This window comes from Wolffia australiana, chromosome 6, assembly GCF_029677425.1.
Source record: "Wolffia australiana isolate 7733 chromosome 6, ASM2967742v1".
NCBI classification, from domain to species: Eukaryota; Viridiplantae; Streptophyta; class Magnoliopsida; order Alismatales; family Araceae; genus Wolffia; species Wolffia australiana.
Window position 1 is genome coordinate 7683633 of NC_135840.1, and position 13449 is coordinate 7697081.

Consider the following 13449-nt stretch of genomic DNA (forward strand, 5'->3'; position numbering starts at 1 on the left):
GCACCCCAGTAACCTGGCTTCCTCTAGCATATCCAGGACGTACTTTTGTTGATTCAAGATCAACTTACCCGGCTGGTGAGCAAACTCAATGCCGAGAAAGTACTTGGGAGTGCCCAAGTCCCGAATGGTCAGATGCTGGTGGAGGTAAGCTTTTACCTGAGCAATGCCTGCATGATCATTGCCCGTAAGTAAAATATCATGCACGTACACCGCAAGGATGACCGTGCCAGTGGAGCCGTGTCTGCGAAACACCGTAGGGTCCACCGTGCATGGGGTGAGTCCCAGAGCAAGCACAAGTTTCCTGAACTTGGCGAACCATGCACACGGACTTTGCTTGAGACCGTAGAGGGCACACTGAAGATGACATACCCGGCCAGTGGAGCCTGGAGTAGAGTATCCAGGTGGTTGCTCCATGAAGACCTGCTCGGTAAGCTCCCCATAGAGAAAAGCATTTGAAACGTCCAATTGATGTAGTGGCCACCCCTGATTCACCGCAATGGATAGAAGGACTCGAATAGAGTTCAAACGTACCACGGGAGAGAATGTCTCCTTGTAGTCGATGCCATATGTCTAGGTGAAGCCGCGTGCTACTAGCCGAGCCTTGTATCGATCGACGGTGCCATCAGGTTTGTAATTCACCGTGAATATCCATCTGCAGGTGACGATATTCATATTGCGTAGACGAGAAACAAGAATCCAAGTCCGACGCTTAGTGAGTGCCGCATACTCCTGATCCATAGCCTCCTTCCAGTGGGGAATGCTCAGGGCCTCCAAATGGGACCGTGGTATCGACTCGGAGGTGAGGGATAGGGAGAAGGCACGATAGGTGGGGCGAAGGCGGTCATAATTGACGTTGTGGGAAATAGGATGAAGGGTACAGGAGCGAGTACCTTTCTGTAGATCAACGGGTAGATGGAGGTCATGCACTGCCGACGCAAGGGGCGCCGAACTTGCAGACGTGGGCGAGGACCCGCCTGGTGGCTCGACAGAGTCCGGCGCTGGGGTAAATACTGACGGAGCTGGAGGTTCCAAGCGAGGAGGAGTGGCGAATGACGAGACGGTCTCAAGTGGGAAGTCCAAGAGGAGCGGAGGAGTGGCCGCAACGGAAGGAGAAGTGGGTGGAAGGAATGTAGAAGGTGGCGTCAGAGTAGACAGAGGAGGTGGAGAGGTGGGCGTAGATGAAGTAGTGGAGAAGTACCGAGTGGTCTCAAAGAAGGTGATGTCGGCCGATACAAGATATTTGCGCTGATCAGGAAGGTATACACGATAGCCTTTCTGAGTGCGGGAGTAGCCAACGAAGACTCCTTTAAGGGAGCAAGGTGCCAGTTTGGACAAGTTGGGGGTGTGGTCATGGACAAAAGCCACACACCAAATGTCCGAGGAGGCAGGACAAATAGCTCACGATCGGGGTGAAGACGACAGAGGGGAACTTCACAACCAAGAGGAGAGGAGGGTAAGCGGTTAAGAAGATAAGCGGAAGTGAGTAGGGCGTCCGACCAAAGATAGTGCGGGACGCCCATCTCGATGAGGAGAGTGCGGGTCATGTCCAGAAGGTGGCGGTGTTTCCTCTCGGCGACACCATTTTTCTGGGAGGTGTAAGGACACGTGGTCTGATGGATAATGCCAAGAGAGGAGCAAAGGTCCTAGAGGGCTGACTGGATAAACTCCAAGGCATTGTCAGTACTAAGAATTTTAGGGGTGGAGGAGTATTAGGTGGATATCTCTTGGAGGAACTGACGAACTGAGGAGAGGACGTCGATGCGGTCATGGAGGAGGTAAATCCATGAGAGACGAGAGAAGTCATCAACAAAGACGATGTAATAGCGAAAGTTAGAAATAGATGAGACACCAGACAGTCCCCACACATCTCAATGTACAAGATCAAAAGGTTGTTTGCTCGGAATAGAGTCAAGGCGAGAGTAAGTAGAACGAAAATGCTTGCCCAACTGGCAAGACTCACAATCAAAAGGAGACAAGTTTAGCCAGGGAGGGGCCTGTCGAAGTTTGGTAATGCCAGGATGACCCAAACGACGATGCCATTGGAGGGAAGTCTCCGACTGGGAGAGAAGACAACGAAACCCAGTAGGAGGAAATCGGGAACGAGCTCGTAGATACCCCAGCCGGTCTCACGTCCCAAACCAATCCTCTTTCCCATCCGCAAGTCCTGAAAAGTGCAATGATAAGGAAAAAAGGACACCAAGCATAAGAGGGATTTAGTGATAGCGCTGATGGAGAGGAGGTTAACGGGAAATTGGGGTATGTAGAGAACATCAGATAAGGGGAGTGATGGGGTCGGTAGGGAACGTCCTTTGCCCCTAACAGGGCAAAAATGGCCGTCCACAATGGTGACAGTTTCAGGATGAGGGAGGCTAGAAAGGCGGGAGAGGAGAGAAGGGGTACCTGACATGTGTGCAGAGGCTCCCGAGTCGATGATCCAGGAACCCGAAGGAGAGGCAAGAAGAGCAATACCTGAGGTCGAGGCCGATGCAATATGGGAGGAATGAGAGCCCGTGGTACTCGAGGGATACGTCGTAGCCTGAGTAGCAAGGAGGCGATCATATTCCTCCCTGGAGATGGTGAGGACATCCGAGGCCGAAGAGGAGTCTGTCGTGCTGGAGTTGGCAACCAGGCCGGGCTTGCCAAACTTCTGCCAGCATTTGTCGGAGCGATGTCCAAACTACTGGTAGTGAATGCAGGGGGGGTAAGGTTTACCATCCCGACCGCGTCCCTTATCCCGACCATGACCACCGCTAGTCGATCCACGGCCGCGAGGTCGGGTCTCCGAGGAGAGGGCGGTTGAGTTAGTCGACAAGGGAGTGGTAACGGGAATAGCGGACCCCGGGGAGCTAACCCGTAAAGCAGTGGAGAAGGCCTCACCCAAGGTCGGCAGAGTGGCAGAACTCAGAATGTTGCCGCGAATCTGCGAGCCAAGGGTGGGGTCGATGCCCGCCAAAAAAAGGCCAACGGCGATCTCCTCGCGGTAGCGACGCTGCACATTGAGATCGGCTGTGTAGGGCTGATAAATCTCAAGCTGGTTGAGGAGGGAGCGCAGTGTGGCATAGAAATCCTGAAGAGGATGAGTACCCTGCCGAGCGCGAAACATCCCTTCCACTATCTCCACCGTCTGACCAATGTTGGAGCGATACTCGTACATGCGAGCCCATTCGTCCCAAATGGCCTTCGACGGAGAGATGTTCTGCATTGGCTCTGCGATGACCGGAATAGCCATCTTCAGGAGCCAAGAGGTGACCGCCTGATCTTGAGTGACCCAGGTGGAAAATCGAGGATCTTCAAGAGAAGGCGGGTCGTCGGTGAGGTAGGAGAGGCGGCCATGAATCTCAAGAAATCGACGGAACCCCACAGACCACGTAACATAGTTAGTGCCAGCAAGGAGGGTTGTCGGCCCTTGAAGGCCGGTGATGAAGCTGTGGGAAGAGATGTAGGTTTCCGGATGTGTACCCAGAGACGGAGTCATCGGCGGCAGCAACGAGGAGCCGGAGGAATCAGCCGGATGCTCCATGAGAGACGGCGTCGAGCAGAGCGAACGGCGCCGAGCAGAGCAAGTTGCGCCGGCGGAGCGGTCGGCGGCGGCGGAGCAGTGGGCGCCGGCGGAGAGGGCGGCCCAGGCTGAGCGGGCGGCGCCGGCGAAGCTGACGTAGGACGACTACGGGTAGGCGAGGAAGGGCGGGACGACAGGACTAAGGGTAGGATGGGTGTGAGGGATAAAACAATCCACAGAAATTCACGGTCGGATTCGGACTTTAAAACCGATGAAAAATCTGGTGGTGCAGCTCCGACCCTTATCGAGGGCGGGAGTATTGTCTTCCCCCATCGCGACGATGCCTAAACACCGAAATCAATAAGTCGGATTCGCGTCGCGAGGAAACACTCGAGAGGGAGGTAGAAGAAGCAGAGAATCCAAACCAATTCAGATTCCGACGGCGGTGGAAACTTCCCGAGAAAACACTGGACGGAGAACACTTCGACACCAAAGAGTTCAGGCGTACCTCGGCATCGTAGTGTGTGAAGAGGTTGCGGGCAATTCTGATCGTGACAAAGCTGGGCAAATCCGGGCGTTGAACGGCCAACTGGACGAAGATAAGGCTGGACGTTCCGGGCGTTGAACGGCCCTGGCTGAGTGCGGTTGTCGTGGGTGAAGCGTCAAGCGTGGGCGAACAACCGCGCGCGCGAAGCGCGCGAAGGGTGCGCGGAGCGCACGAAGCGCGCGGAGCAGCGCGCGCGGGCGCTGAGCGCGCGAAGCGTGCGGAGCTTTGGTGCGTGCGCGGAGTGCGGCAGAGCGCACCCTTCGCGAGCTTCGCGCGTGGCTCGAAGCGCAGACGGCACCCGGATGGCTCAAAGCGCGGATGGCGGACAGGAGGCGCACAGACGGCGCACGGGCGGCATGCGAGGGCGTGCGGGCGGCGCGCGGGCAGCTTACGAGGGCGAGCGGGCGGCGTGCGAGGGCGTAAGGGCGACGCGCAGACGGTGCACGAGGGCGAGCGGGCGATGCTCAGGGTGCGTGGGCGGCCCGCGGGTATGCGCGGGTGCCGTGCGGGCCTGCCCGGGCGGTGTGCGGCGGTGCGCGGCGGCGCGCGCGGGTATGCGTGGGTGCCGTGCGGCCTGCGCGGCGGTGTGCGGCGCTGCGCGGCGCGGCGCGCGCGGCGTCGTGGCGGCACGCTGGCGTCGCAGGCGGCGCGCGGCGCAGCGGCGCGTGGCGTGCGCGGCGCGCGTGGGCGTCGCGGCGCGCGGGCGGGCTGAGTAGCTCCTTGGCGGGGCTACCCGTGCAACCTTGGGCGAGAGAGGGAGAGGGTGAGAGAAAGAGAGAGAAGAGGGGAGGCTGACGTCGCAAGGCCGCGGCGGTGACGGCAGCGGCGGCGGCGACGGCGGCTAGGGTTTGAAGGTGGAAGAGAGGGGAGGCTGGGCAATCCTCCAAGAAGAGTTAAACAAAAACTCGATTCTTGAATTATGATTGCGTAAGAGTTGCTTGAAAACAATGGCCTTTATATAGGCCTTGGAGGAAAGAGAAGATGACAATAAAATAAAGACGTGCGCCGTGTCACGCCAAAGGGCAGTTGTGGATCTGCCTTTGGCGTCGTGTCATGACGCGCGTGGGGACGTGCACGGGTGGAGACGTGGTGGTCGACGGTTGCGGCGTGTTTTGACTCCCGTTGACTGCGGTGACGTGTTTGACGCTGAAGTGTTGGCGTCCTCGCCATCAGAAGCGGGCGGCGCCGGCGTAGCCCTCGGCACCGAACGAAGCAGGTGGCGCCGGGCGGCAGGGGCGACGCCGGCCGAGCGAGCGGCTCCGGCGGAGCGGGCGGCGCCGGAGGAGCCGCGGTTGACGTCGGTAAGCAGGGGCCCGCGAAGAGAAAAGAAGGAAAGAAAAAAAAGAAAAAAAAAAGGAAACCAGCAAGCAGGGGGCCGGCGGACCAGGTGGCAGCATTGATCACGAGCAAGGGGCGGCGGCGGCCGGAGGCGTAGCGGCGGCGCCGGTGGCGACCAGCAAGGTTAAGGATGGTGCTCTGATACCATGTGGAACAAGATAGTTTTTTTTTGTATTTTTTTAAAATGAACGATACGGGTTTTACCCTTATGTAGAGAATAGAGAAGAAACCCTAGAGGGGAAGGGGGAGAACTACAATAATACCCCAAGGAGGGGGATATTCACTCACATTTGACAAAGAAAAAAAGTCAAAAAACTGATAAGAATGTACCTACTTATTGGATGGGATTTTAGGTGTATATCAGTTTAACTTGCCAACACTGGGTAGTTTATGAACAGGCACTTTCCAAATACCTCCACAAACTAAACCAGATGGCATTTCATTTCTATCATAACCCTCATGAAATCCAGAATACCCTTTTGTACGAATGGCATTCCTAACTGCCTTAGATGCAGCAACAAGTCCATGAATGTGATTATATGGTCAAGATAAGATATTCACCCCCAATATAAGATGAGATATATCTGATAACCAACCATTATTATAGGGTTTGAGACTATAGGGTTTTTGTATCATTTTTAAACTTAAAACTTTATTTGATAGATTGAAAAAAAATCAATATTTTATTTCATTTATTAAATAAAATGTCTCTAATATTCTTCTTCATTTTTTTATATAAATGTGAAAAACTGTTGCGACCACCACAACTACTAACTTCCAAAGAGGTCATACACTGTATTTGATGCATTTAAAAAATAAAAAGGAAAATCTCCAAAAATAATCCTAATTTTTGTCATTTTTTGTCTAAAATTATTACATAAATTTGAAAATATCCATAAAGAATATATTTCACTTTCAAGTATTATATTTAACTATCTATTTCATTAAAAATCTGTAAAATAAATATACTACATATAATCATATTTTATTCATTTTTAATACACTTAATTCCTATTAATTACGTCAAAAGCTATAAAATCCATGAATAAGTATAAAAATACATTTATCATTTATACAATTATTTCTTTCATTTCCAAACTAGGAAATTTTTTCTTATTCCCTTTGGATTAAACCATGGCTTAAATGAACCTAAAATTAGGGTAAAATTACATCGTTGATATTTTGATTTTATCAATATTATGTTATAAACCTTTACTCATAATAATTTGACTAGTTAGTGATGAGCAAGGGTTGTCTCTACAGGGAGCATATATTTGGATTTAATTACTCTTTCAATGATCATTTGAGAGCGACGCAAGGAGATATGTATGAAATAGGATTGTGATGTTATAAATATGAGGTGGTGAGAGGGTGATAATAATTATCTAATAAGGATGATATGAATAATAATATGAGGAATAGGTAGGAGGATATGGATACATCAAATGGAAATGGGAGAGTGAGATAGATGAAGATGTGAAGTGATGACGGATGTAGAGGATGCATAAGAAGTTAGGATAATGAGATGGGTGAATGGATATGAGTGGATGTCGATAGATGATGGTGAAATAGAATGCTGGAAAAATACATCACAATTACCTGACTATTGGATTTGATGGAATAATGGATATGTGGTTGCAAGATGGAGAAAAGGATGATGGACTAGATGATTTAGGCTTCTTCTATGAGACAAAGGTGACATGATCTAGATCGAGATCGGAGATGGCTGTGGTAGGGTGAGATGATGGAGTATGGTGACAAGAAAGAGATGATGAAGATAAGAATGAATATAAGAATGGAAACCTGATCTCCATGGATGATAAAGCGTTAATCGATTCCTCAATTGATCTTTAAAACAATACATCACATTACCTTATGGGGAGCTTGTTACACTCTTAACCTGCTCATTTTGAGATTTTTCTGAAGCCGTTCACATGGCCAGCCTCTAGAAGTATCCATGTGATCTCCCTACGCTTGGATCTCCACCTCTTATTCTTCAATTCTCACCACTCTCCTTGGTTGAGTAGAGAAGAGAGCAGAGTGGAGAAAGGGCGCACTCTGAATTCTGGTTGGCTTGGGTGCTTGAAATGGGTCCCCCTTCCCTTTTTATATTTTACTTTAATTTTTTTCAAAAACCTCAAAAAGTAAATTATATTCACCAATGCCATTATGATCTTATGTGTGTGAACCTCTAATTTATGGATCTTATGGATGCCAAGCTACACCTTGTGCTCTAGAAAATACCAAGTAGTGTATGAACTTTGTCATGGAACCTTTACCATCATCAGTAACCATTAATGTATAATTCCTCATCCGCATGAGACTCTCAAATGACTTAGGGTATGGTTAATCGTCAAACCCTAATCCATCATTTGATTAATACTAATGGATAATGAAAATTATTGGAGAACACCTCCAATATCCTCACTACCCTGACGGGGGATTTGCTGCAACATCTTCCTTGAGTCAATATGCTCTTACACCAAGGGCGAATGATCCTATCTTAACCATTCAATAATCTATGTGAGCTTCTCACTACACCCTAGCTATGGCTTTTTTGAATCCCATGACTAGAGGCTCGTAAGTCATAGAAAAAATATAGCCATCCATTCAGAAGATGTCCTTGGTCTCTCAACCACTTATACAACCGTGGTCTGATCAACATTTTGGTATATTACCATTTAGGGATTCATACATATCAACTCAGTGAACTCTTTGTCATAATATAACCCACTATCGACCCTTAGTATTGCCACACTAATAGCCACAAGATCATCTATACTTGTTATATAGATAAGATTTCCACTTCCAACTATCAACTGAATGCTAATATTTACAATATATGTTTAAAAACTAGTGATCACTATATTATGATCTCATCATAATTCACTATGTCATGGCATCTATTCATGGACTTTATTATAAACATCACACCGGAATAATAATGAACGTAATATTTTACTAAATTAACTTAAATAAACATGGTGGTGTGATTTGGCTTGACGACCACATAATGTCCATTAGATTTAACTAAATTTATGTGAAGGAGAGAAATTAATGTGAGGCAAGAGACTAACCTTTAGATCCCTATGTTCTGCTGGGCTCAAAGCATTTTCCTAATGCAGACCCGCCTCTCAACTTCTCTGTTGATCTTCACCAATTACTCAATACTCCAAAAACACCCTAGATGGACCTTCAAAAACTCACTGTCTTTTAATCAGCCTCTTTAGGAGGAAGTGATTTCTAACATAGTTTTACTAAAATACAAGGGCTTTTTTATGAATCAGCCAATATGGATAGAAAGAGTAGGGAAAAGGAAGCTCCACTCAAAATTTCAGCATGAAACTCCTAGATCGTTAGATATTGCGATTTCAAATTGGCTCATTCTCATTCCTCCAATTTTCTCTCTTTAATGGTTTTGGAAGTTCTGGAAAAATCAAAGAGCCATTAAATAATTCCAAAAAAGATATCAATTCATAAAAATATTTAAAATATGTATTTTGAACTTGAAAAATTATGTCTCTTAGAATATAATGCCAAAACATTTGAGGAAAATTATATGCGGATTCAAAACAATGTTGTTCTTTAAGAAATTGATTCCATAAAAATCATTAAAAATAATTAAAATTATAAAATTAAAATTATCATTCTAAAAATAAATTTAATCATTTTAAGATTGAAATACATGTTTATAATCAATTTAATGCAAGTAATATTGAAATATGGGCATATTAACCTCTTAAAATGAGTGTTATCAGACTTTCCCTATACTTAGTGTTTTAGGAATTTTTTGTGTAAGTATGTTTATTTGGAAAGTACACAAGTATTTTTGGATGTGTAAGTAAATTAATATCAAATCCCTTAATTTGGACTTATCAATTATCATCCACAATTGATGTAACATGACAAAAGTCGGGATCGAACGGCTCATGTTACACCATAGGGAGGGTGATGGCAGTCATGTCAAGTAGGGATATGACTAGTGCGGACGTAATGCAAGGGATGATGATGCAGTGTTGAAATCACTAAGAAGTATAAATCTGGCGTTGACGGACACCAACGACCATTAGTCTATGGTAAGTGCAACCTGGGAATGCAACTAGGCTCTTGATGATCTGGACGTCAGGTTTAAGGCCGATAGTGCAAGTTCGGCTACTGTCGCTTTGGCGCACGCCTTCGACGATCTCAACCAAGGACGTACTAAATGAAATCCTGATCCTCAGAACTTGAATCCTATTTATCACTAATCTAACCCCAGCGGTGGAGAAAATGTTTGGAGGCATTAAAAGAAATAATATAATGCCGAGAGGGAATCAAAGAGCGTACTAGGAACGGTAGGTTCGGCAGGTGTCCGATTCGACAACCGTGGAAGACAAGCAACAGGGTGCGACAACGTCAAGGCATGGAGGTACGACAGGCACTACGGTCAGTCGAGGCGACCGACGAGCGGCTGCGAAGGCAGGTGTGGGGCGACCGCAGGGCAACTGAGGGGCGGTCGAAGAGGCGACCGTAGGGGCGAGCGTGAAGCGACCGAGGGAGGCGACCGAAGGGGACTGCGTGGGCGGCCTAGGCATGGCCGCAGGGCATCCAAAGGGAGATCGTGGGGCGGCCGCAGGGTTGGCTACGGCCTGTGGCGGCAGGACGGTCGAGGGGCGACCTCGGGGAGGGCGGCCTCAGGTCAATCGTGGGGCAACGGCCTCTAGTCAGCGGTGCGGCGATGGCCTCCGGTCGATGGCAAGGCAGCGGTGTTCAATTGGCGGGCGGGCAGCAGCCTCAGTTTGGCCAGGGCGGGGCATTGCGGCCTCAGGTCAGCGGCGGGGCGCGGTGGTCTCTGGTCAGCCGCGAGTGGCAGCGGCCTCTAGTCGGCCATGGGGAATGGCAGCCTCGGGTCGGCCGCGTGTGCGGGGGCCTAGGTTCGGCGTCTACAGGAGACCTGGGCGGCCGTGGGCGACCCCGGGCGGCTGCTAGCGGCTATCTGCGGCCGTTGGCGGCCCTCTACTGCCACTGGCAACCCTCTGTGGCGATGGGCGGCTCTAGGCGGCTGCATGCGGTGTTAGGCAATGCTGGGAAGCCTCAAGAGCAGCATCCAGATCTTTGGCAAAGACGGCGGCGACAACGGTTTCCTGGGTTGCTAGATGACATCACATTATCATGACAGTGAGTAGTGAGGGTTTGGCGTCAGTGTTGGCACCGTGGGCACTATTGTTTGCCTGAGGTCTTCGAATCGTGGTGGAGCCATCGTCACTGGCGGCTCACTATTGTGAGTAGGGTTCCTAGGTGAAGACTCCCAACGGGCACAAGTAGATGATTCGGCCTCGACAATGTCAGGCAAAGCGACCTGAGGAAGTGCTAAAATGGGATCTTCCATGAGAAGATCCGGGAATTCAGGATCGAACAGTGGCTGCGTGATGCACCATCCATGATGAATCGTAATTGGCCGCGTGTTTGAACCATCCTATGACCAGATATCTCGTTCTCTAGGGTTCCCTATCTAGAATGATGCAATGACGAGTAATGTGCGATGTATCGATGCACGTGCAATGACTTTCAAGAAATGCATGCATGAAAGATGTGAAAAACTAAAAATAATATTTTTTGTTTAATTATTTTTTTTTACCTCGGACTGACAGTGCTAAGCATAGAGGTTAGCACGGTTGGCTCTGATACAATTTGATGAAACACGATGTAATGCAAGTGATGATGATGCAATGTTGAAATCACTAAGAAGTATAAATTCGGCATCGACATACACCAACATCCACTAGACTACAACAAGCAAGACGTGGGAATGCAACTAGGCTCCCGATGATCCGCACGTGGGGTTGAAGACCAACGGTGCGAGCTCGGCTACTATCACTTTTGCGCACACCTTCGACGATCTCAACCAAGGACGTACCAAATGAAATCTTGATCCTCAGAATGTGAATCCTATCTATCACTAATCTAACCCCGGCGGTGGAGAATGCGTTTGGAGACACTAAAAGAAATAATATAATGTTGCGCCGGAATCGGAGAGCGTACTAGGAATGGTAGGTTCGTGAGGTGTCCGATTCGGCAAATGTGGAAGGCGAGCAACAGGGCGAGGCGGCGTCAGGGCAAGGAGGTGTTGACAGGCACCAGGATCAACTGAGGCTGGATACCGATGGTGACCGAGGAGTGGCTATAGAGGAGGGTGAGGAGCGACCGCGGGGCAACTGAGGGGCGGCCAAAGAGGCGATCGCAAGGGCGGCCGCGAAGCGACCGAAGGAGGCGACCAAAGCGGCGCCCGCATGGGCGGCCTAGGCCTGATCGTGTGGGTGGTCTTGGCGCAGCCGCAGGATGGCCAAGGGGGAATCCAAAGGGAAACTGTGGGGCGGCCGTAGGGTTGGCTGGGGGCGTCCGAGAGAATGGCGACAGGACGGCCGAGGGGCGGCCTCGGGAGGGCGGCCTCAGGTCACTCATGGGGCGACGTCCCCCGGTCGGCGGCAGGGCGGCAGAGCAGCAGCCTTGAGTTGATGGGGGGGCAGTGGCCTTCGATCGATGATAGGGCGTAGTGACCTCCAGTGGGTTGCAGGTCGCAGCGGCCTTCGGTCAGCCGGGGTTGCGGCAGCCTTCGGTCGACCGTGGGTCACGGCGGCCTTCTGTTGGCCCGGGTCACAGCGGCCGTGGAGCACCACAGTCTCAAGGTAGCCATGGGATGAGGCGCCCTAGAGATGATGCCCGCGGTCGGCCCTGGCGTCCGCTAGCAGAACTCTGCGGCCACTGGCAGCCCTCGGCGGCTGCTGGTAGCCCTGGGCGGCCGCGCGGTGCTAGACGGTGCTGGGAGGCCTCAGGAGCAGTGGCCGGAACTCCGGAGAAGGCAGCGATTTCCAGCAATTTTGGCAATTTTTATGGTTTCCTTTCTTTCTCCTAACTTTGCAATAGCATTTTTGTAAATATGATGAAAACTCAAAAAACACTAATAAATAAAAAAAAAATCACTAAAAATCACAGTTTTTCAATCTTCTTCTCTTTTCTCTTCCTATGGGCGGGCCCCACATTTTATAGGTGCAAATATGGGCCTCCCTCTTAAAAATAAAGGGGAGAAGGCCCAATTAAGAATAATCGAGGCCCCCTAATAGGATAGAGAAAAACACAAACATGCCCACACATGCGCTAACACACGCGCAAACGTTAAGTCTACACAGCAGTCCAGACACGTGCGAATAAACAAAAACAAACAGATTGGTGGCCGACATACATGGCCGACTAAACAAGGAAATGCACGGAAAGATAACGTCAAACCTTTATGGGCCATTGATGAGGCCGGATACTCCAAAGGTAGGGTCTCGCGCGTGAGCCTTTGCGCGACAAACTGGATTGATAGGGTCTTCGAAGCTGGATGGTCCCCCATCAAAAATGGATATCATGGAACAAAAGAAAAACAAATGAACAAATTAGATTGAACACTACTCTTGTTGTCTCACTAGCCGCGGTTGAGATTATGTATTTATCTTGGTATCATTCTATTCACTATAAATATGATTTCAAAGACCTTCTCCATTAAGGGATTTTGGAGAAGATAACTTTTGTGTTGGGAATACATATTATCCAAGTCCATGAACACACAAATTCTGACCAAAAGGATTTTGGCATAGAGAACTCTAAGATATGTCTCATGTCGATGCAATATGTATTTCAGATCTCCAAGGAGAATTACTACATAATTCTAAAGAAAGAGATATGATAAAATGAATTCATCTTGACATGGCAATCAAATTAATCGTGTATGCCATTCCTCAGGTCTTCAAATGGCCTATGGATATATCTCTAGTCCAGAGAAAAGAAGTTTTGAAACTAAAGTGTTGAACAAATTAGAGTTTTCAATTATATCCAAATGATTATAAAGTCTACATTTTGACTTCATGCATAAACTATTGGGTTCTAGAGGGCTTGACATGGATGAATAAATAAAAATGATTCGCAGGGGAAGACTTGAACGAATCGAATGACATCAACAAAAAACATTAAACGAAGTACCTTCCCATGGATCGCATCCGTGATTTCTTAGATCCCTCAGTAAGACGAGTCAAGCTGCTCACATGTG

The 13449-nt window shown here is 49.0% G+C and overlaps 1 protein-coding gene across 1 annotated transcript; it reads right to left on the bottom strand.

Moving 5' to 3' along the window:
• Positions 1–570: 570 nt before the first annotated feature.
• LOC144704941 (uncharacterized) lies at positions 571–1544 on the bottom strand. The gene is made up of 2 exons (XM_078577528.1): positions 1403–1544; positions 571–1304 (listed from the first exon to the last, which is right to left on the bottom strand). The coding sequence occupies exons 1-2, from the start codon at positions 1542–1544 to the stop codon at positions 571–573; spliced, it is 876 nt and encodes a 291-aa protein (XP_078433654.1).
• Between the last annotated feature and the right edge of the window lie 11905 nt (positions 1545–13449).